The sequence below is a fragment of the Apodemus sylvaticus genome, chromosome 1 (genome assembly GCF_947179515.1).
Source record: "Apodemus sylvaticus chromosome 1, mApoSyl1.1, whole genome shotgun sequence".
NCBI lineage: Eukaryota > Metazoa > Chordata > Mammalia > Rodentia > Muridae > Apodemus > Apodemus sylvaticus.
Window position 1 is genome coordinate 95,634,631 of NC_067472.1, and position 22,162 is coordinate 95,656,792.

At 39.0% G+C, this 22,162-nt stretch overlaps 1 protein-coding gene across 3 annotated transcripts in view; it reads left to right on the top strand.

Annotated features, from left to right (window-relative positions):
* The window catches only part of Sbf2 (SET binding factor 2), a 365,757-nt gene that overhangs the window by 253,398 nt on the left and 90,197 nt on the right, over positions 1 to 22,162 (top strand). For all 3 annotated transcript variants that reach the window (XM_052201159.1, XM_052201166.1, XM_052201176.1), the window contains exon 17: positions 211 to 279. In XM_052201159.1, coding sequence (XP_052057119.1) covers positions 211 to 279 — 69 coding nt within the window. The remainder of the gene's footprint in view (positions 1 to 210; positions 280 to 22,162) is intronic.

Here is a 22,162-nt window from a genome sequence, read left to right on the forward strand (position 1 = left end):
AAAACATTACAGTAATATCCTTCCCAGGGTGTTTATACTTTGTTTTTAAAGGAGTGTACTTCAGAAACAATATTTTTCCCTGGATTTACCCAGCTATGCCCTAATGACAACTTGGAATAAAATGAAAAATTTTACAGGACAGTAAGGCAAACCCGGTGTGTGATTCTGATACATATCCTAATGGGTTCACTTGCCATTGTTGTCTTTAAGGATTGTTCAAGTTTAGAAGAATACAACATCGCTGCAGCATTACTCCCCCTGACCAGTGCTTTCTACAGGGTAAGTTTGTTTGGTCTACATATAACTCATAATTTACATATGTGTATTCAGTTTGATTTTTCATGGCATTATGTGACTCTGTCCCCTCATTATACTAGGGACACACCAGTAATTATATTTTCTGTAACATTTACCACATTCTATGTATAGGAAGTATAGCACCAATACCAAGTCACCATCATCTCCGAGTCCCTTACCGACCATTGCAGCCTGCTTTTCCTTTTTTACAGGACCTGCACCTCTGTTCCGGATCAGTTTAGGGGTTCACCCCGTTCAGAAGGTACACCCTCGGAGGCTAGGATGTTAGCAGTAGGCACATAGTAAAGGAATGTCATCCACAGTGACTGAACATAGAATTTACTGGAAACTTTCTGGACTGGTCAATGTGAAATTTTATCCTTCATTATAGCTGTTGTTCATGCCATCATGTAAAATATAAGCTCTTTCTATGACACTTTATTTTGCATGCCCATGTATGTGTAGGGTTAGGTGAGTGAGAAGTGAGTGCCATGGTGTGCAGAGGACAGTTTGCAGAGGTTGGATCTCTAGCCTTCCACCATGTCAGTTCTGAGGCTCGAACTCAGGTTGTAAGGCTTGGGGGCAAGTGCCTTTACCCACTGAGCCATCTTGCCAGCCCTGGCTTTTATAGCAAACAAATCTATCAAGTTGTCTTTATTATTTCTTTTTTTTTTAAAGATCTACATTCTGAATAATACAGTTAGTACTTCTTTATAAAATAAGCAACTGTGGTACCATCTGACTTCTGAGATATCTGCACAGTAAGGTTCAGGAGGCAGCAAGCTAACAAGTTCACAACGCTGAACTGTCAAGCTCAATAGTAAATACTTAACACTTTGGGTTACATGTATGGACTTGCTTTGGCTTTAGGGTTCGTTGTCAAGGTTCCAGTAGGAACCAGAAGCTGTATCAGTCATTTGAAAAGGGAAAGTTGTGTGGTTTTGGTTTTGGTTTTGTTTGGGGGTTAGCTGAGGCAAGATCTATGTATTATGTAGCCCTGTCTGACCTGGAACTAGCTATATAGACCAGGTTGCCCTCAAACTCATAAGATCTGCTTGCTTCTTCCTACCAAGTGGTGGTATTAAAGGAATACACTACTACACCTTGATCAAGGAAGTTATAAGACAAGGAACTATTAATAATTAATTACTAAAATAAAGAGAATTCTAAAGTATGCAGGAATAGAATACAAGAGAAGCTTCTACCTCTAGGGCTAAATCTTAATACCCTATAAAGAAGTAAACTTGGTTAATATCCACTTATTAGTGAGTGCATACCATGATTCATCTTTTGGGTCTGGGTTACCTCACTTAGTATGATGTTCTCTAGGTCCATCCATTTGCCTAAGAATTTCATGAATTCATTGTTTCTAATGGCTGAATAGTACTCCACTGTGTAGATATACCACATTTTTTGCATCCACTCTTCTGTTGAGGGATACCTGGGTTCTTTCCAGCATCTGGCAATTATAAATAGGGCTGCTATGAACATAGTAGAGCATGTATCCTTATTACATGGTGGGGAATCCTCTGGGTATATGCCCAGGAGTGGTATAGCAGGATCTTCTGGAAGTGAGGTGCCCAGTTTTCGGAGGAACCGCCAGACTGATTTCCAGAGTGGTTGTACCAATTTGCAACCCCACCAGCAGTGGAGGAGTGTACCTCTTTCTCCACACCCTCTCCAACACCTGCTATCTCCTGAATTTTTAATCTTAGCCGTTCTGACTGGTGTAAGGTGATATTAACCTAGAAACCTGGATTACCCAAAACAAATCTACACATCAAATGAGGTACAAGAAGAAAGGAAGAGTGGCCCCTTGTTCTGGAAAGACTCAATGAAGCAGTATTCAGCAAAACCAGAACGGGGAAGTGGGAAGGGGTGGATGGGAGGACAGAGGGAGAGAAGAGGGCTTACGGGACTTTCTGAGAGTGGGGGGGCTAGGAAAAGGGAAATCATTTGAAATGTAAATAAAAAATATATCGAATAAAAAAAAAGAAAAAAAATTCTTAGTATCATCTAAAAAAAAAAAAAAAAGTAAACTTGGAAGTGGTCTTCTCCTCAGACAGTATTGTTAGGGAGATACTGCTGTGGTCACTGGCAGCATAAGGTGCAGCCCACAAGCTGACAAGTGGAAACTACCCGCTGAAGTGCTGCCAAGACTTGCTTGGATTACTCTGCACCTTGGCCAGTGGCTTTCTGTATTCATCACCATCTGCTGCAAGTAAGAGCAGGTGAGAGATACATTGATTGCTTCTCAGGTGAGGGGTGAGAGATGTGTTGATTTATGATACAGCAGTGTCATTAGGAGTCTGTTAATACTGTGTCCATTTAGTAGAATAATGATAGTAGGTTCCCCTATATAGCCTATGACTTGTCTAGCCACAAGTTATTGGTTCTATAATGTTGCCAGTTACAGATTTCATCTAGTGGAACAGTAATTCTAATCAGAAAGTAGTTGGTTACTTCCTTTTTAAAAATATTTTTAATATGCCCAAGAGTGGTCCTCCAGTAGTACTATGCCCAATTTTCTGAGGAACCACCAGACTGATTTCTAGAGTGGTTGTACCAGCTTGCAATCCCACCAGCAGTGGAGGAGAGTTCCTCTTTCTCCACATTCTTGCCAGCACCTGCTGTCACCTGAGTTTTTCATCTTAGTGTGAGGTGGAATCTCAGGGTTATTTTGATTTGCATTTTCCTGATGACTAAGGATTTTGAACATTTCTTTAGGTGCTTTTCAGCCATTCGATATTTTTCAATTGAAAATTCTTTGTTTAGCTCTGTTCCCCTTTTTTAATAGGGTTATTTGGCTCTCTGGAGTCTAACTTCTTCAGTTATTTGTATATATTGGATATTAGCCCTCTATTGGATATAGGGTTGGTGAAGATCTTTTCCCAATTTGTTGGTTGCTATCCTGAGCATATACTCAAGAGGATTCTCCAACATGTAATAAGGACACATTCTCCATTATGTTCATAGCAGCCTTATTTATAATAGCCAGAAGCTGGAAAGAACCCAGATGTCCTTCAACACAGGAACAGATACAGAAAATGTGGTACATTTACACAATGGAATACTACTCAGCTATTTAAAATGATGAATTTATGAAATTCTTAGGCAAATGGGTGGAACTCTAAAATATCATCCTGAGTGAGGTAACCCAATCATAAAAGAACACACATGGAATGCACTCACTGATAAGTGGATATTAACCCAGAAGCTTGGAATATCCAAGATACAATTCACAGACCAAATGAAGCTCAAGAAGAAGGAAGAACAAAGTATGGATACTCTGGTCCTTCTTAGAAGGGGGAACAAAATACCCACAGGAAGAGATACAGAGACAAAGTGTGGATCGGTGACTGAAGGAAAGACCATCCAGAGACCTCCCCACCTGGGGATCCATCCCATATACAGTTCCCAAAAGAGACTATTGTGGATCCAACAATAGTCCACTATTGTGGATGCCAACAAGTGCTTGCTGACAGGAGCCTGATATAGCTGTCTCCTGGGAGGCTCTGCCAGTGCATGACAAATACAGAGGGGGACACTCTCAGCCAACCATTGAAAGGACCCAAGGAGCTGAAGGGGTTTGCAGCCCCTAAGAGGAACAACAATATGAACCACCCAGTACCCCCCAGAGCTCCCAGGGACTAGACCACCAAAGAGTACACATGGAGGGACCCATGGATCCAAATGCATATACAGCAGAGGATGGCCTTGTTGGACATTAAAGGGAGGAGAGGCCCTTGGTCCTAAGAAGGCTTGATGCCCCAGTATAGGGGAATGCCAGGACAGGGAAGCGGGAGTGGGTAGATTGGTGAGCAGGGGGAGGGAGGATGGGTTAGGGGGTTATCAGGGTTGGGGGAACCAGGAAAGGGGACAACATTTGAAATGTAAATAAAAAATGTATCTAATTTTAGAAAAATATTTTTAATAAGTCCTTTTGCCCTCTCAATGTAATAAAACTTTAATGGAGGGCTGGAGAGATGGCTCAGTAGTTAAGAGCACTGGCTGATCTTCCAAAGGACCTGAGTTCAAATCCTAGCACCCACATAGAAGTTTACAACTGTCTTTAACTCCAGTTCCAGGGGATCTGACATCCTCTCCCACACAACAGACAGGCATGCAAGCAAAACACCAGTGTGCATTTAAAAAATTAAATAAATAGATTCTTTAAAAAAACAAACAAACCTTACTCCTTTAATTTCAGCACTTGGGGGGCAGAGGCAGGCAGATCTCTGTGAATTCCAGGCTAGTCTGGTTTACAAAGCAAGTTCCAGGATAGCCAAGGCTACACAGAGAAACCCTGTCTCAAAAAACAGCAAAAATTACTCCATGAAAACAAACTTTATTGAGCATCTCAACATATACAATTACTATACCAAACAATGTGTAACCTGCATCATTGATAGTATGATAACACAGCCTCCAGAAATTTGATAGTCTTGCTAATACAATAGTGATTTAAAGTAGTCTGCTGCACAGTACCACCAAGCCATCAGAATTTTCTTAAATAAATGTATTATATATGCATGATTAGAACATTCGAATAGGGGAGCTTGTAAGATAGCTCAGTTGTAAAGGTGGTTGCCACCAAGCCAGATGACCTGAGTCCAATCCCTGACACCTACATAGAGGACAGAATCAACTCTTGCAAGTAGTCCTTTGACTAACATAAATAGACCCTTACACACATGTATACATACATGAACACACACCAACCAATAAATAAATGAAAATAACTTTAAAATGAAATTCAGATATTATAAAAAAAAATATGTAATGTCTTCTTTCCAGTTTTATTCTATTTTCCCAAAACAGTTTTTCTTTGAAAGAGGGATAGCTTTACTGACAGCATGTGCTGACAATTTATCATGCCTTTTTCTCATTATTTTTCGTTTTGAACTAAAAACCCAGAGACAGAGAGAGGCTCATCACTTGGTGATCTCCAAGGCAGAGGCCATGATGATTTCATTTATTGTTCTGTATATAAATTAAAAATTACCATGAAATTAAAAACTGTAAAATTATACAGAAACACACCTGAGGCTGCCAGGGTACACAGACCCCTGTGGTATATAGCAAAGATGTCTCTCTTGTCATGTGTTTCAGGTGACATCATTAAGCTAGTACTTTCAATAAACCCACTTGCCTACTGTCTCTGATATAGTCCAGTGTGTCTGTGTCCTGATTTAATTTGATAAGTTTGTAAATGGCTGCGTTTTATTAACATAAATAAGTTATCTATCATTTTATGCCTTGTGATTCTGTGGTACAGATGGTATTTGTTATCCTAATGAGTTTAGAGTGTCCAGCCTCTGGTTGTTAATGCCTGGAACAGACAGAGTAAAGTCGCTGTTCTGTATATAGTGATAAAATCAGGGCAGAGGACAGCCTACTAGCTACTATCTAGAGTTAGGACACTTCTCTCACCCCAAGAGGAAACCTCAAACCCATGCCTAGACAGCAGTACATCTACTTTCTGTTGAATATGCTTTTGGAAGGCATTTCATGTGAGTGAAATTATATAATATGTATTCTTGATGTGTGTATGTGTACATGTGTATGTTGGGTCCAGTGCATACAAGTGTACTCTGGTTGTTGAGACTAGATGACAGAGTCTCTCAGTGAACCTGAAAATTACACATTTTGCTTAACTAGCTGCCCAGCAAGCTCCAGGTATGCCTACCAGATCTTTATGCTTGTAGAGCAAGTGCTTTATCATTTGAGTCATTTCCCCTGCCTTTCAATATATTCTTTTGTGTCTGACTTCCTTCACTAAAACCCAATTGGATATCTTTAGATCTCTTAATTTTGAAATAAAAAAATGTTTTCAGATGAGTTTTATCATAGAGTGCCTGCCAAGAGCTGAGATTAGAAGGATCATTCATATTCATATATATGTATGTATATGTATATATAGCTATACATATGTGTGTATATATGAATGAATAAATGATGTAGAGAGCATGATTTCTCTCTCTAGAGACAAAAAAAAGGACAAATTTTATGTTAGTAATTTTGCAGATCTTTCTTCTTCCCAAGTTTTAACTTTGGCATATACATCCTAAAAAAAAAAAAAAAAAAACTACAGGACTGTAAATAAACATGGTTTTTTGCATAAGTATTATTTTCTTTTCAAGACATAAAAGCGTATTACTAGTAGACATAAGTGGTATAATAGAAAGATCTATTGATGACCATCTGGAAGGCCCTTATTGACAAGGTTCTGTCAGCCCAAGAAGCAGAAAGTGAACATGAACGCATAGAGAGCCACCAAACTTCCTGAGCTCTCTACGTGGTGACCTTTTGCGGTACTTTTCCAACCCAACTACCCAGTAAAAGAAACCACAACTCAATCAGTATTTAGACAAGCTATACACCTACATTGGTCAGATCTCCCACTACACTACTCTATTCCCTTCTAAGTTGTCCCATATAAGTTGTGGTTTTATCCAGGCCATGTCTTCTTTCCCTCTTCTTCTACCTCCTCAGTTGATCCTCTCTCCTCCCAGGGATCCTTTTTCTTCCTGCCAAAACCCCTCAGCTCCTCCTTCCCTCTTCCTGCCCAATCATTGGCTCTACCCTTTATTTGAAAAGTTAAGATGGGGAGAAGATTCACAAGGCACCTGCATAAGTGATTAATTTTCTGCAGCCCCACCCAGGAGTAGAATTAGCATCAAAATACAAGCCCAGGGCTATCCACAACAGTGACCTTCTTGCTACTGCCTGGCCCTTACCAGTAGTTCTGCCCCAATCCCAACCACCCAAATGAGAGCTAAATTTTACTGTGTTTTCATGTCAAGTATTGTTATCCCTTATAAAATTATAGTTACCTACTAAAATATTGTGAAGAGTAAGCCTAGAGAAAGGTGATAAGAATGAGAGCTGGTGTGTAGTGAATTCTACTGCACTTAGCTTTTTAGTACCTGGCCCACTGCAGTGAAGTATCATTCTAGTTTGACAGAAGAGAATATGGGTCAGAAAGACTCCCTTGCCATGATCAGATCTAAACTGTGTGTGTGTGATTCCAAAGCTCAAGTGTTGTTTTTATGTTTTTTGTTTGGTTGATTTTAACTCTAATAGTGTTTTCCAAATGAGTCACAATTTGTGCAGGCATACTTCTGAGAATCTTTTGGGGGTTTTGACTAAAGATACTGAGTTGGCATCACTTTTTTTTTACTAGATAATATCACTTTTGTTACTGGGTAACTTGTGATATGGAAAAGATAAATATGTAACAATCAGAATAAATTTTTAAAAATTCAACCATAGCACATACACAGAAAAGTGAATCTGTAAATGAATGTGAATATCAGATCCACATTTGTTTAAATGGCATCAATGTTGGCAGTGGTAGGAAGGCAAGCAGGGCACTGAATGAAATGAGAGCATACTTAGATCCTTAAGAAAAAGTGAGTAATCTGTAAAGGATTGTGACTCACAGCAAAATGGTTCTCATTTCCATGAAGAGTTGCTGGGATCCTGCTATGTGGGGCATTCTGTTCAGCAGTAAGGTCTATAGACCACCATAGCCCACTAAGACTCATGATCAGGAGAGTGGATGGAGACCCACAGTTCAATAGATCATTATGATTCACTTTAATCAGCAGTGAGTACTATGAAAACAGAAATGTGTAGAGAAATTTTATTCCAGCCATATGGCTACTCTGGCAAGGGATCCCATCCAAAGATCCTCTAGGTTTGTGTGATCTGGCTAGAATGATTTACCTTTAACCCCTCTGGATGCAATACAGGCATATCCTTAGTATATACCTTTACTCCTAAACAATGAAGGTAAAATTAATTCATAGAAGGAAGCAACCATGTTTGGTTTAAAAGTGGGGTCTAATTGAGGAGTGAAGTGTTGAATCAAAGAAAGAGTCAGAGTGAGTCAGAGATAGGATATGTCCAACTCTCAGGAGAACAGACAGGAAAGAGAGGACTTAAAAGAGGGGGGGGGGGCCGAAGGTAGGGTTTACCATGACAGATTACAGGTGAAGACAGAATGAGACAAGAATGAGAAGGCTCCAGAAGATTACAACAGAATTAGTTTGAGGCCAAGCAGAGCAATTCAGTCAAAATCTGAGAGAAGCCAGTTTGAATCAGTCAGCTTGGAGAGGTGTTTGGGCCAGGACAGTTGAGTTGAACCAGTCTGCCAGAGTTCAAAAAGAATTAGAAAGGGTGAGCTTATTCAGCAGTAAGCCTTCAAGATGACAATTACATCATCTAAGGAAATAATTTTCTCTTGTAAAAACAGGTCAGCTAATTCTGATTAAGAAACACTAAGTACAAGATAGATTTTGAAAATAAATAGAGACCAACTATGAAGGGCATTTTTAATCAAAGAAGATAATGTATGCTTCAGAGGTGTAAAATCACTTTCATGGAGTGATAGCAAACTAATCAGCCAGATACAAAAATTGATTATGTTCATTGAAATGAGAAAATCCATTCTGAATGCCACAGTACCTTCTGACAGATATACATCAGAGGGAAAAGCTTTTGCTGTGTCAGTCTGCCTGCATGACTGCTGCCACCATCCGTCACTGACTTTCATCATGTACTGAAGATCAGTGGATCTCTAGCCATCCCCCAGACCTTCAGTGTCAGAGCTGAATGATAGAGACACAGAGCCTTGTGGAGTGAGCACCTACCAGGTTCTGCACTTCTCTAGTTTGAAGGCAACTATTTCTGGCCACAAAAAACCATATTGCATAGTACCATTTAATACATGCCTATTTAATATATTCCTGCTTAACACCCCTGTTTAATCAGCTAATTGATTCTTTCCCTCTAGAGATCTCTGACTGTACACTTATCTTGACTTGCTTCTTGTGACAGAAACACTTTTTTTTTAACCAACATATTTTCATGCATAGGGCTGACATTCTCTCTACAGAATTCCCACCACTCAAATCTAAAGCATGAGCTATAATCTTGTACAGCATTCAGTGCTTTTTACATACAATAAAGTGAAGACAGCTTTTTAATATTAAAGCAGACAGAAATTTAATTTTAATATTGTTCTAATCAAGTAGCTGTTTGAAACAGGAAACTTTTTAAAACACCTCAATAGAGCAATGAAGGATTACTCTTATCAGGCTAACCCCTATGAATAAAACCCAGATTGTGTGAAATTTGAATCCCATTGGTTTGGCACCAGAATGAACAGAATTCCAAGACCTTCCTAAGTCTCTAAGACCTGACCAGTTCCCTTTAAAGCAACAGCTCTAAGACAAAATCTTGCCAGCCTGAGACCGAATGTGCTGATCTACTTGAGAATCTCAAAAAATGATGACAAATGGATGGTCTGGCCATGCAACAAAGAATCTGAAACCTAGGAAGGAGACAAGTGACTTTCTAAGTACCACTTCTTTGGTGTGACACAGCACCTTCCCTTGTCACCATTCCAAGTGTATGGCTTCTGTTCCACACTCAGACTCTTACCAAAGTTTCAATTTTACCAAATGTTTGTATGATTTTAATGCAGACTTTTTTTTACATGTGGTTGGCATCACTCTTAACCCCACACTCCCCCAACCATTTTTGTGGTCATGTCCAGCAAGGATATTTCATTAAACTTTGAACCAAGGTCAGGAAATGCTGTTATAATTTCAACAACTGTTATATAATATTATTTATAAGTCTCCAGTCTATGAATATTTTTAACAACAAGTGTATTAAGTGTTCAGAAGAATATGAAATTCTTTCTGTGTTTTTGCTTGAATATTGACCTTGGCTCTGGTTAATACAGACGGTAGTTGTCCAACTATAAAATTACAGTCTGTAAGTAATTCTGGTGAAATCCAAATAAACTTTTTTCATAGTATTAAGATTATTTCTATAAGTAATTTACATTGTTTCTACAGTAAAGAATAGACATTTCATCAGTCATTAATTTTAATTGGTAAGAGACTACAAAATAGGAAAAGAATTTTGCTTTTCTCCAACTTCATAATCTAGATATATTTCATTCCCTATAAGATTTCAAAGAATCTGTTTTTGGGGGGAAGAGGGATAAGAAGGATGTGATTTAAGGTCTTCTTGCATCATTTTTCTACTATAAAGTAAATTCCTTAAAAATAGCAGGAAAATGGTTGAGAGTGAAAAGAGCCATCAACACTTGCTGAATCTGGTTTGGTCCAGACACAATGTATATTTATTACAGTAAATATACTTCTGACAGCATAGAAATTTAGAATTGCTTGGAAATTTATTCCCTCCTTCATTTCTCCTTGCTCTAGTTTTATGTCAACTTGTCACAAAATAAAGTCATCTGAGAGAAGGGCCCCTTAATTGCAAAAATGTCTCCATGAATTCTGACTGTAGATAAGCCTGTAGGGCATTTTCTTAACTAGTGATTGATAGGGGAGGGCCAAGCCCACTGTGGGTGGTGCCATCCCTAGGCTGGTGGTCCTTGGTCTTTAAGAAAGCATACTGAGCAAGCCATGAATTGCAAGCCAGTAAGGCACTCCTCCATGGTCTCTCTGCCTCCTGCCTCCAAGTTCCTGACCAGTTTGAATTCTTGTCTTGACTTTCTTTGATATTGGACTATGATATGGAAGTACAAGCCAAATAAACCCTTTCTTACCCATGATGTCATCATAGTGTTTCATCACAGCAATAGTAACTGTAACTATGACATTATTTAAGAGAGTTTAAATACCTCTCTTCTCTTTTAGCTCCAGCCCCCACCCCCACCCCTTTCTCTTACTTTCTCTTTCAAGTTTGGAAGGACTTCTGTTTTTCTTAGTACTCCTAAGAAACTATGAATTATAATTAATTCATAACTAGCATTTTAAAGGATAGTTTATGTCCACTATTTAAACTAATGATTTAAAAATATTACAGAGTAATTTATATCAAATAAAAATGTGTTTTGTGTCATTGTGTTTTCTAGTGGATAGTTAACAGAATTTTTAATTTTCTTGAATTTATGTAATTAATGCTCTTTTTTTAAGTTGGATTATGTCTTGGTTACTTTTTCTCATTGCGGTGATCAAATACCCTGACAAAAGCAATTTGAGGGAGAGAGGACCTATTTGGGCTTATAGTTGCAAATAGGTGGGGAAGTATGGTGGCAGAAACTGAAGGCCGGCTAGTCACATGGCAGGTATACACAGGAAGGACAGCATGAACAGGAAGTGGGGTCAGGATATAAATCCAGAAAGCCTGCCTCTGACAATCCACATTCTCCAGCAAGGCTCTTCCTCCTAAAGGTTCCACAGCCTTTCCAGTTTGACCACCAGCTGTGGACCCAGTATCCAAGCGCATGAGCCTGTGGTAGACATTTCAACCCACAGCAAAGTGTTTTTATGAACTGTTTCATTTTTCAGTTCTTTCTTATAATAGGTTCAGAAAGGTTCAGAAAAATGAAACAAACATCTAGAACTATAGTAGTTCCTGTCAATTCAGTAGAACTGCTACCTCATCCAAGTGTTGGACTCCAAAGCTGAACTAGCAAGGTTCTCTGCCCTTGAGAAACACATACACTTATGGTGACATAGTATAGCTAATTGCCACATTCATTACCTAAAACATCCATAATCAGAATACTGTTTAAAAAAAAAAAAAAAAACATTCCCACCGAACCAAGGAATACTACGAAGAAATAGGTTTGTGCTGGTAAAGGATACATGAGCATTTGTCTTACAGAAAAATGAACAAGCAAAGAGCAAGAATATATAAATATTATAGGCAGAGAAAATATGAAACTTACTGGGAATATTGCTGAAGATGGAGGAAGATTAAAAAAACAAATGCTCTGTCGTCAGACTGACTGACCTGGTATGCTAAGTAAGGGATTTCAATATAGTTAAAAACAAGGATTTACTTCATTTTTTTCTCATGACTAAAAACAAAATTTAAATAAATGAATAACATAAGATTTAAAGGACCAAATTAGTTTAAGACTGTAGATGCTTTAACTATCTTGGCAGATAAGTTTTCTTCAACAGAATCTTCCTCTTCCTGTGTAGGGCTCCTTACTGAGTGTTATGGGATGCGATGGTGCAGACATGGCTTCCGCTGCCTTTTAGTATCCCTCCCCTTCCCCTTCCCCCTCTCTCCCTCTCCCTCTCCCTCTCCCCTTCTCCCTTTCCCTCTTCCCCTCTCCCTTTCTCCCCCTCTCTCCCTCTCCCTTTCTCCCCCTCTCTCCCTCTCCCTTTCTCCCCCTCTCTCCCTCCCCTTCCCCTTCTCTTCCTCCCCCTCTCTCCCTCACTTCTCCACTTTCCCTCTCCCTCTCCCTCTCCCTCTTTTGCTCTCCCTCTCTCTCTCCCTCTCTCCCCCTCTCTCCCTCGCTCCCTCCCCCCCCCCTCTTCCTCAGTGCCTCTCTGCCTGTCCTGAAATGCTCTGCTTGGCCTCATACTAACTTTGGCAATCTGTTCTAGTCTTCTGGCTCCTTCTCATTCTCTGGTTCATTCTCTCTTCAACCTGTCTCTGTAAAACTTTCCCAGGAAAACTGCCTCTTTCCCCTTTTCCCTCTCTTTGCTGTTCTTTCTTAAATAGCCTCTCTTTTCTTTCTCTTCTTAGAGTTGGACATATCCTATTCTGTCAAATTTTTCTCTAATTCTCACTTTGTTCACCATTCAATTAGACATCACTTTCAAACATGGTTGTTTCCTTCTACAAACTAATCAGTCTTCATTGTTTGGGACTAAAGATATGTACTAAGGATGTGTCTTTATTCCAGCCAGAGGGATTAAAGGTGTGTGCGAGGGCTGAGCCACACCACAACTAGAAACAGGTATTTTCAGTCAATAACACAATTTCGGAATTCCTGCAACATTCTCTTCCCACCTCCCTGTTTCTCACTCTCTCCTCTCTCCTCTCTCCTCTCTCCTCTCTCCTCTCTCCTCTCTCCTCTCTCCTCTCTCCTCTCTCTTCTCTCCTCTCTCCTCTCTCCTCTCTCCTCTCTCCTCTCTCCTCTCTCCTCCTCCTTTCTTCCCTCTGTCCCTCCCATCCACCAATTTCCCTATCCAACTCCCCATCCTATTGACTCACTACTGAAAGGTCATCTTGATTGTTTGAACTAAAAACAAACAAAATATTTAATTAACTCCCTGAACAGTAAATGTCAACTATTTGTGTTTAAAAATGGAAGGTCACTAAATGTTTAACACTTAGGGACAGAAAGAATCTGAAATCTATAGTCAGTCTTCTCTGTTCTTCTAGTGTTCTTCAACAAAATTGAAAACTCAAATGCTTAAAGGAACCAGAAAAGTAATATCAGTAATTGAAGAAACTATACACAACTAAAGAATATTCAGTGTTAAGGGAACAGCTACTGTTTATAAAATTCTAGTCATGTACCTTAAAAAAAAAATGTGGGCACAGGGCCAACAAACTGCTTGGTAGATAGAGGTGTCAGCTGCTAATTCTAAAGACCTGCATTTGATTCCCAGAACCCACAAGGTAGAAGGAGAAAACTGACACAGGCAAATGCCCTCTGACCTCTAAAGAGTGCTACCACAAGAGAAACAATGTGGAAACAATGTTGACAGATATCAGCTTTTCAGAGGGCCAAAAAGTCTGAGTATAGTGCCTTAGTTAAAGTTTCTTTTTTTTTTCAGATTTATTCATTTATTTTTTTATTTTATTCGATATATTTTTTATTTACATTTCAAATGATTTCCCCTTTTCTGGCTCCCCACTCCCCGAAAGTCCCATAAGCCCTTATCCCTCCCCCTGCTCCCCCATCCCCCACTTCCCGATTCCCTCTTCTGGTATTGCCCTATACTGCTGCACTGAGCCTTTCCAGAACCAGGGGCCACTCCTTCGTTCTTCTCAGACACCATTATTGATGTGATAAAATGGCATAGCCAAAATAACTTGTGGAGGAAAGGGTTGTATTTCAGTTTACAGAAACACATCATAATCCATCACTGAGGAGAGTCAGGCAGGGGCCAGGAGTCAAACAACAGGAACCTGGGGGCAAGAACATTGATGCAGAGGCCATTCATCGAGGACCACCTGACCAGGGGAGCCACTGTCCACAATGGGCTGGGTCCTCTCACAGCAAGCACTGATTAAGAAAATGCACCACAGACTGGCAAATAGCAAATCCTATGAAGGCATTTCCTTAGTTGAGTATCCCTCTCCCCACACTTCTCTAACTTACATCAAGTTGACAGCCATCTAGCCAATACAGTTGTGCATCCTTGCAGTACTCAGGAGGTAGGGATAGGAAAATCAAGCTGTAGTCTGCCCTCAACTAAATATGAGCAAGACCATCTCCAAAGAAAATCTACTGCCACAGATTTATTAATTGGTTAATAATAATAAAATTCAAAACAAAATAGGTATACGCTACCAATTTATAGCTTGGGCTTCAAGCATGCCTTTAATCCCAGCGCTTGGAAGGCAGAAGCAGACAGATTTCTGAGTTCGGGGCCAGCCTGGTCTACAGAGTGAGTTCCAGGACAGCCAGGGTTATACAGAGAAACCCTGTCTCAAAAACAAAAACAAAAACAAAAATAAGAAGCTTCTATAGGCATATCTAAGACAAAAGAGAGAGAGAGATACAGGCCAGAAATGTGGAAAAATTCTGTAGAAAAACATGGAGGAAAGCCAAATAGAGAGGCAGCGTACAGGAGAGCCAAGTTGTTGGGGGCCGGCAGCACTGTGCCCACTTGGAATAACAGTCAGATGAAAGTTATTAATTTGATTGCTTTTTAATATATTATGTGGCACAATTAAAAATTAACTGAAAATGGTGAAAAAGAAAATACAGTTGTATGTCAAAACCAGACACTAATTTATCCCATAGTAGCACAGAATGTGTTTTATTCTGTTGGCCTCTCCAAGTATATCTTCTTTTTAGAAGACTGGCAGATTAAAGGGGTTGACAATAAGAACAGTACAGTCAGGCTGGAGAGATGGCTCAGTGGTTAAGAGCACTGACTGTTCTTCCAGAGGTCCTGAGTTCAATTTCCAGCAACCACATGGTGGTTCACAACCATCTGTAATGGGATCTGATGCCCTCTTCTAGTGTGTCTGAAGACAGCTACTGTGCACTCATATAAATAAAATAAATCTTTAAAAAAAAAAAAAAAAAGAAGAATGCAGTCTCCTTCCTTATTCTGAGATGGGGGAGGGGAGTCATGGAGAAGATAAAATCTGCCCTTGCCCCTTGCAGAGGACATCCTAACCCAACCCACTTCTTTGTTTCTCTTACAGATATTGATCTTATACATGAGGCTTTGTTTCCAGCAAAGCTAGATTATGAAACCCTAAGAGTTGCTGTTCATGTTTGTTTGAATGTTGACAATATTGGGCATGCTTCATCTGTAGAAAGCATCACCTCTACAGCATGGGAAGGGGGTACTGAGATTTTAGTAACTTACAACAGGTTACTTTCCAAATATAGGTTTAAAATTCCAAAAGATAGATTAATAACTACTGAGAAATAAACAAATTGTTGCTTTTTAAGCCACCAAGTCTTGGCAGTTTTTTCATGCAACAGCAGATATAATATAAATATTAGTACATATTAGTCAATACTGTTAACTGGCATTGTGTAAGTCTTTGAAGATACTTAGTTGAAGATGCTGGTTGTGATATCCAGGTTGCATCAGTATGAAACTATTGTAGGTGTGCTTGGGGAAGGAATCTAGTATGAATCTAATGGTATTCTGTTAGCCTCTCACTGGAGTGCAGCTTAAGAAATACTGGCTAGTATGTTTTAGAAAAGCGAAACAGCATACATAGACGTGGTAACCAATGGCTCCATGCTAAATTAGTTGATTTTAAAATGTCTGGGTTTTTTTATTGGATATTTTCTTTAATTTCATTTTAAATGTTATCCCCTTTCCCTGTCTCCCACCCCCACCCCCCAGGAAAATCCTCTATCCCATCCCCTCTCCCCTTGCTTCTATGAGGGTGTTCCCATACCAGCCCACCCACTCCCACCTCCCTGCCCTTGAATTCCCCTACACTGGGGTGGGTATCCATCAAGCCTCCACAGCACCTAGGGCCTCTCCTCCCATTGATGCCTGACAAGGCCATCCTCTGCCACATGTGCCTTCTATGATTCATACTATTGTGTCACCATTAATAATAATCTTCTTCATGGTTTAAATCAAATTTTACTTTCATTCTCCCTATATCTGTGAATTTTGTAGGACTTTGTCTACAAGATAACAATATACATAGCAAATCAAAATTCCAAGATCACCAGATAATGAAGTTTGTTTCTATTCAGACATGCTTTAAGATTCATTTTCTGAAATCTTTTCTGCCTGCTGTTTGCATTATGAGTGTCTCTCAATTTAAAAAGGACCAGAACTTTTTTTTTAGCTTACACAGTTTTTTTTTATTCGATATAATTTATTTACATTTCAAATGATTTCTCCTTTTCTAGCCCCCCCACTCCCCGAAAGTCCCGTAAGCCCCCTTCTCTTCCCCTGTCCTCCCACCCACCCCTTCCCACTTCCCCGTTCTGGTTTTGCTGAATACTGTTTCACTGAGAAGGACCAGAACTTTTATCTATTTGCTAGGTAATTAGTTTACTAATTAAAAACTTGGTTATGTGACTTGAATATTGTAAAGATAATGTTACATTACCAGGAAAGCTTTGGGGAAAGTACACTTCAGTACTCCATTGTTTTCTTAGAAAAACAATGTCATTTGTTTAACGAGGAAGGAGAGCTGCAGACACTATAGTTGTCCAAAATGAAACCTGTTCTTTTCCATCCAAGAAGGTTAACTAAAGCTGACATCAGTGTGCAGATAGATGCCAAAGTGTAATCATAAGAAGTCAGCCTAGCAGGCATGGAATTTGAATACTAAGAACAGAATGAGATCTTAGAAAATTATCTGAATAACATCACTTTATTTAGAAATAGTTGACTTTATGTTTTACAGAATAACTCGTTGTATGGTTGAGGGAGATACACTGCTGTGTAAAATAAACAATTACATAATATTGAGACAACTATATGCTCAGTCTGAGTGGCTTCATTTTTACTTTAAAGCTTGACTGTGATAGAGCATTTCTCTCTTTTACTCAAAAAATGTTCATGGTTACAATATAATGTATCCTTAGGTACCAGTGCTGTTCAGTAAGACACATTCCAAAGACCAATCTGATCTTATCTCATCTCATCTCTTCTCATCTCACCTCATCTTAAGTAGCGCACTTATTCTTTTATATCTTTTACTTATCATCTGCTTTTCTTATTGATTTTAAAAATAAAACAAGATTCCATATTTAAAAATGCTTTAGGATTTCTTGCTAATGTCTCCCAAAATGTGGAATATCAGTTCCTTTATCTCTATGATTTATATGTATGTCGGTTTTTGTTTTTGCTTTGAGATAGAATCACATTGTGCAGTCCATCCTGAGCTTAAACTCAGGCTCTTCCTCACCAGCCTCCTAGTGCCGGATTGCAGGCACTGTGCTTCTGGACCTCCGGAGGCACTGCATACATGGGAAAATGCATACATCCAGACAAAACATGTGAACACATAAAAATATGAATCTTAAGAAAACAATACCATCAACCTCAAATCCTTTTTGTTGTCTATAGTTAGTAGTTGTCAATAGCTTCTGTAAGCAGCAAATACACTAAGGCACATCTCTGAGAGACAGTTATAAGTAAGTTGTAGATTCCTGTTTCTTTGAATTAGTTTTGAAAATCATACTTGTAATCCAATCCATTGTTTAAAATGTAATTTAAAAAGATGGAATTCTACAGCAAAACACTTAAATAACTCCTTTTAAGGTAACAGCAATCTACTCACTCATCAGATGAGGAAATGTGTGATGACAAAGGTGATTTGAAACCATGCCTAGAATGCCCAGAATCCATGGTAAGGAGTTCAGACTAATATTATTCTCTAGTCTCTAAGGAGTATGTAGTACTCAACTGTCAGGAACTTACAGAAATAAGATAAGGAAGCTTGAGAGTTTGACAGGCTAGCTAGCACAAAAGCACTCATGAGGCAATTTAGAGAGAAATGCAGGAAGGCACTGAGAACTGCTACCTAAATGCTTGAGACCAGAGAATGCAAATGAGTGAAGCAAACCAAAGGAAGAGCAGGCTTCCTGTGTGCAGGGCAGCCACTGGTCAGCTCCAGCAACTGCAGCTACAGCTATGCGAGGATGGTGTTAGCACATCTTTTGTTTTGTTTTCAAGAAAATTATAAATTTGAATATTACATAAAATTTCTTCTTTTGGTTTAACTAAAAATTAAAATCTTGGACAAGGGGATTCAGTAGGTAAAGTGCTTGATGGGTTAAAAACAAGGAACAAATTTCAAATTCTCAACAGCTATGTGAGAGCCAAGCTTGGATATCTAGGCCTATTACCCCAGCCCTGTGGGTGTAGAGACTGGCAAATCCTAGAGGATTACTGGTTAGCCAGACTAAAGGAAACAATGAGTTCTAGGTTCAGTGTGAGACCCCATTTCAAAATATGAAGTAGAAAGAGTTGACAAAAGAAGACATCCAAAGTCATCCTCTAGTTTCTACATAAATGGTAAGAGTCAATTTCTCTTTTCCTCTCTGTCATAAATACACACTCTCTGATCAACCTCCTAAATAACCAAAACAAAATAATGCAAGCCATATGCAGCTGACACGATGTTAGCTTCACAGCCTCTCACTTTTAACTCTGATTATAAATTCTTATGTTATATTACAGTAGGTCTGGTGGTTTGAATGAGAAACCATAGGCTCATATATTTCAGTACTTGGTCCCGGGTGTGTCCTTGTTTTGGGATGGGTGTCATCACTGAGGTAGGCTTTGATGTTTCAAAATGTCATGTAATTCCTCTCTGACTTGTGGTTGTTGTATTAACATGTAAGCTGTCAGCTACTGCTTCAAGGTTATGCCTGTTGCCATGTTCCTGCCATGATGATCATGGCCTGACTCTCCATAATTGTAAGCAAGTCCCTAATAAGCCCTTATCTTTTCTAAGTTGCTTTAGTCATGGTGTCTCTTCACAGCAGTAGAAATGTACCTGAGATATAAGAGGAAAGCCCTAAAATGGGAACTAGATGTGAATTTGAATTCCAGCTTATTCTGAGATCTTAAACAAATGTCTGGGATGGTGATAAGTAAAGATGGAAGGAGGTGGTGAGGGTAAAGCACCTGTTAGAGTGGCAGGCGCGTGGGAAATGCACAGTGAATACCGGTAGAATGAAGAACATGGAATTCAGCTGCAGGTTGAATGTCTACTTCACCAGTCTCTGCATATGCATGGAAGTACAGAAGAGATGCAGTTCTAGGCTCGTAGAGCTTAGTCAGATTTCCACAGCCAGGCCAGCATTCATCATTACTATCCTATTATGGAACTACCTGTTATGTAACATTACTACCTGTTATGTAACATTACTATCTGTTATGGAACTGTATTCTCCATTTCTACCTTTAATTCTAGCTAGAGTAGGAAGGAAGTCTTCCTTTTCCTGACTTTCACTTCAAGGAACATGTAAGCAAAATAAACATGCTCACCTAAAGATATATACATAAATGTATACGCATAAATATATGTATGTATTTAGTGCTGTTGATTGAACCTAGACCTCACACATGCTCGGCAAGCATTCTGCCACTGAGTTATATTTCTAGCCCCAAGCAAAATACCTTTATAGATCTGTATAAATGGGCTTTTTCATATATTATCAATACTAATTACTGCCCTTTACAATGCTAAAAAGTGGTTTTATCCAGATTAACAATGTTCTCTATGAATTAGCTAAACTCTCCCAATGGGGTTTTTTTCTGTATTTTTCTGTGCCTTTCTACCTCCTTGGATTTTTCAGTGGACTACAATATATTATTAGGACATGGACTTTTGGCTGTACAATGGAAATTAGAACATTTTGAGGTCCTTGCAGCATGCTATAATTGGAACATGTAGAACTCATGACTGTCTTTATGAGACAAAAACTGATTTTATCAACTGCTTGTCCCTAAAACGAACTTTGTAATTAGACTATTCTTCTAGTTTAATTCTGCTTAGGCAGCACTCTTTCCTTTATACTAGTCAGCATTGTTGACATTTTTGAGAAGTCATAGACTTCATGGGGATCTGTGGAGGAGCTGCTGAATTACAGAAATTATTGCAACAGGAAGTGAATTGTGTGCTATTATAAACACTCAGTGACTCAACAGATTCCCTTTCTATCTGAAGTACAAATGTTTTATTTTTAATTTTTCTAGCTTTATAGTTGTCCTTGTGGTCACAGATTTTCAGTGATTTTTGAGAGATGTATCGTTTTAAAGAGAAACTGTTAAATAAGGTTTTGAGTATTGGGGTAATGAAAGCAGACCCCTCACGCAACAGAGTGCTATAGTGTTGATGGTGAGGGATCGCAATGAGGAAGTCAGAGAACATCTGCAGTGCCTGGAAGAAACTGGTCTGTTTTCTTATACTCTTGGATGATATTTCCAGCTAATAAAATTAGTTTTAGAATTTTAATCTTAGAAGGAAACCTGAAAATATGTAACTAATACTGGGGTTTGGTCTGTTGCTATGCATTGTAATGCTGAATTATGTACCCGAAAAGGTCTAGGCTGAGGAGTGAGAGTGAGTTCTCACGTTTACCAGCTTTTGTTGTGCAAACTTTGTTCCTTAGTTTAAAACTATTGCTTTAAAACTATTGCTACAGCCATTTACTGGAGGAATTAGAGGTAAGTAGGGTTTGCGTTACCTGGTTGGGGGATGAAGAAGACGTGAGAGGAGAACCATGAAGAGGGAAGAGAAGGTGGAAAGTGGAGGAAGCCACCATAGGGTAGGGAATCATGAAAACCTAGCCATGAGAGCTAGCTAGCTAGAGTTAAGAGCTGTCCAGATAGAGCATGGCAAACTATATATAACTCAGGGTTATTGATGAGGAAGTAGACTCTAATAGTATAGAGGGTGGATATCTGCCCAGCTCTAGTACTGATTAAGGCTTATTATAAATATAAAAGTTATGTGTTTTATCTGTGAACTGAATGACCAAAGCAGGGTAGAAGCTCCAGACTGACATTAAATATTTGTACAACTAGTCTCCTAGAAGTTGAGAAGTTGTCTGTGTATCTCTGAGATTTACAGGCAGCAGTAGGGTTAAGGTAGGCATTTCTGGAGATGGATATATATAAATGATAAAATTTGCAGGGTTTGATAGTGTAATTCATTGGTAGGTACAAATTAATGACATCCTAACACCCACATCAGGCAGCTCAGAACCACCCATAACTCCCAGTTCCAGGCGTTCCAGCACCCTCTTGTGGCTTCAACAGGCACCTATCCTTACATGCTTACACCCATACTCAGACACATATGGGGGGAGGGGGTGTAAAATAAAGCATTGAAAAAATTGAAGAAGACAGAATCAATATTAAAAAATAACTTTATAAGCAAAAGTAGTCTACAGATTTAGTGCAATTACCACCAAAATTCTACTGACATCCTTCACAGAATTAGTAAAAACAATCTGTAAATTCATATGTAAGCACAAAAGACCATGAATAGCCAAAGCAATGCCGAGCAGAAAGAGCAATGCTAGTAATACCACAATACCTCATCTCAAAATACTGTAGGAGCCATAGTAGCAAAAAAACAGTAACTAGCACAAAACAGACACATAGACCAGTGAAGTAGGATAGAGGACCCAGAAGTAAACACAACCACAGTCACCTAATTTTAAACAAAGCTGCAAAAAAATATATTGAAAAAAGGCCTCTTTAACATTTAGTACTATAAAAACTGGGTATCTACCTATCAAAGAATGAAGCTATACCTATCTCTCATGATGCATAAAAATCAATTCATAAGTGGGGAGTCCATTAGGAAATAATCCCCAAAAATGGCAAATAAAATTTCAATGAAGTTTAGAAGCCTCTGTACAATAAAAAAAACCATCAAGAGA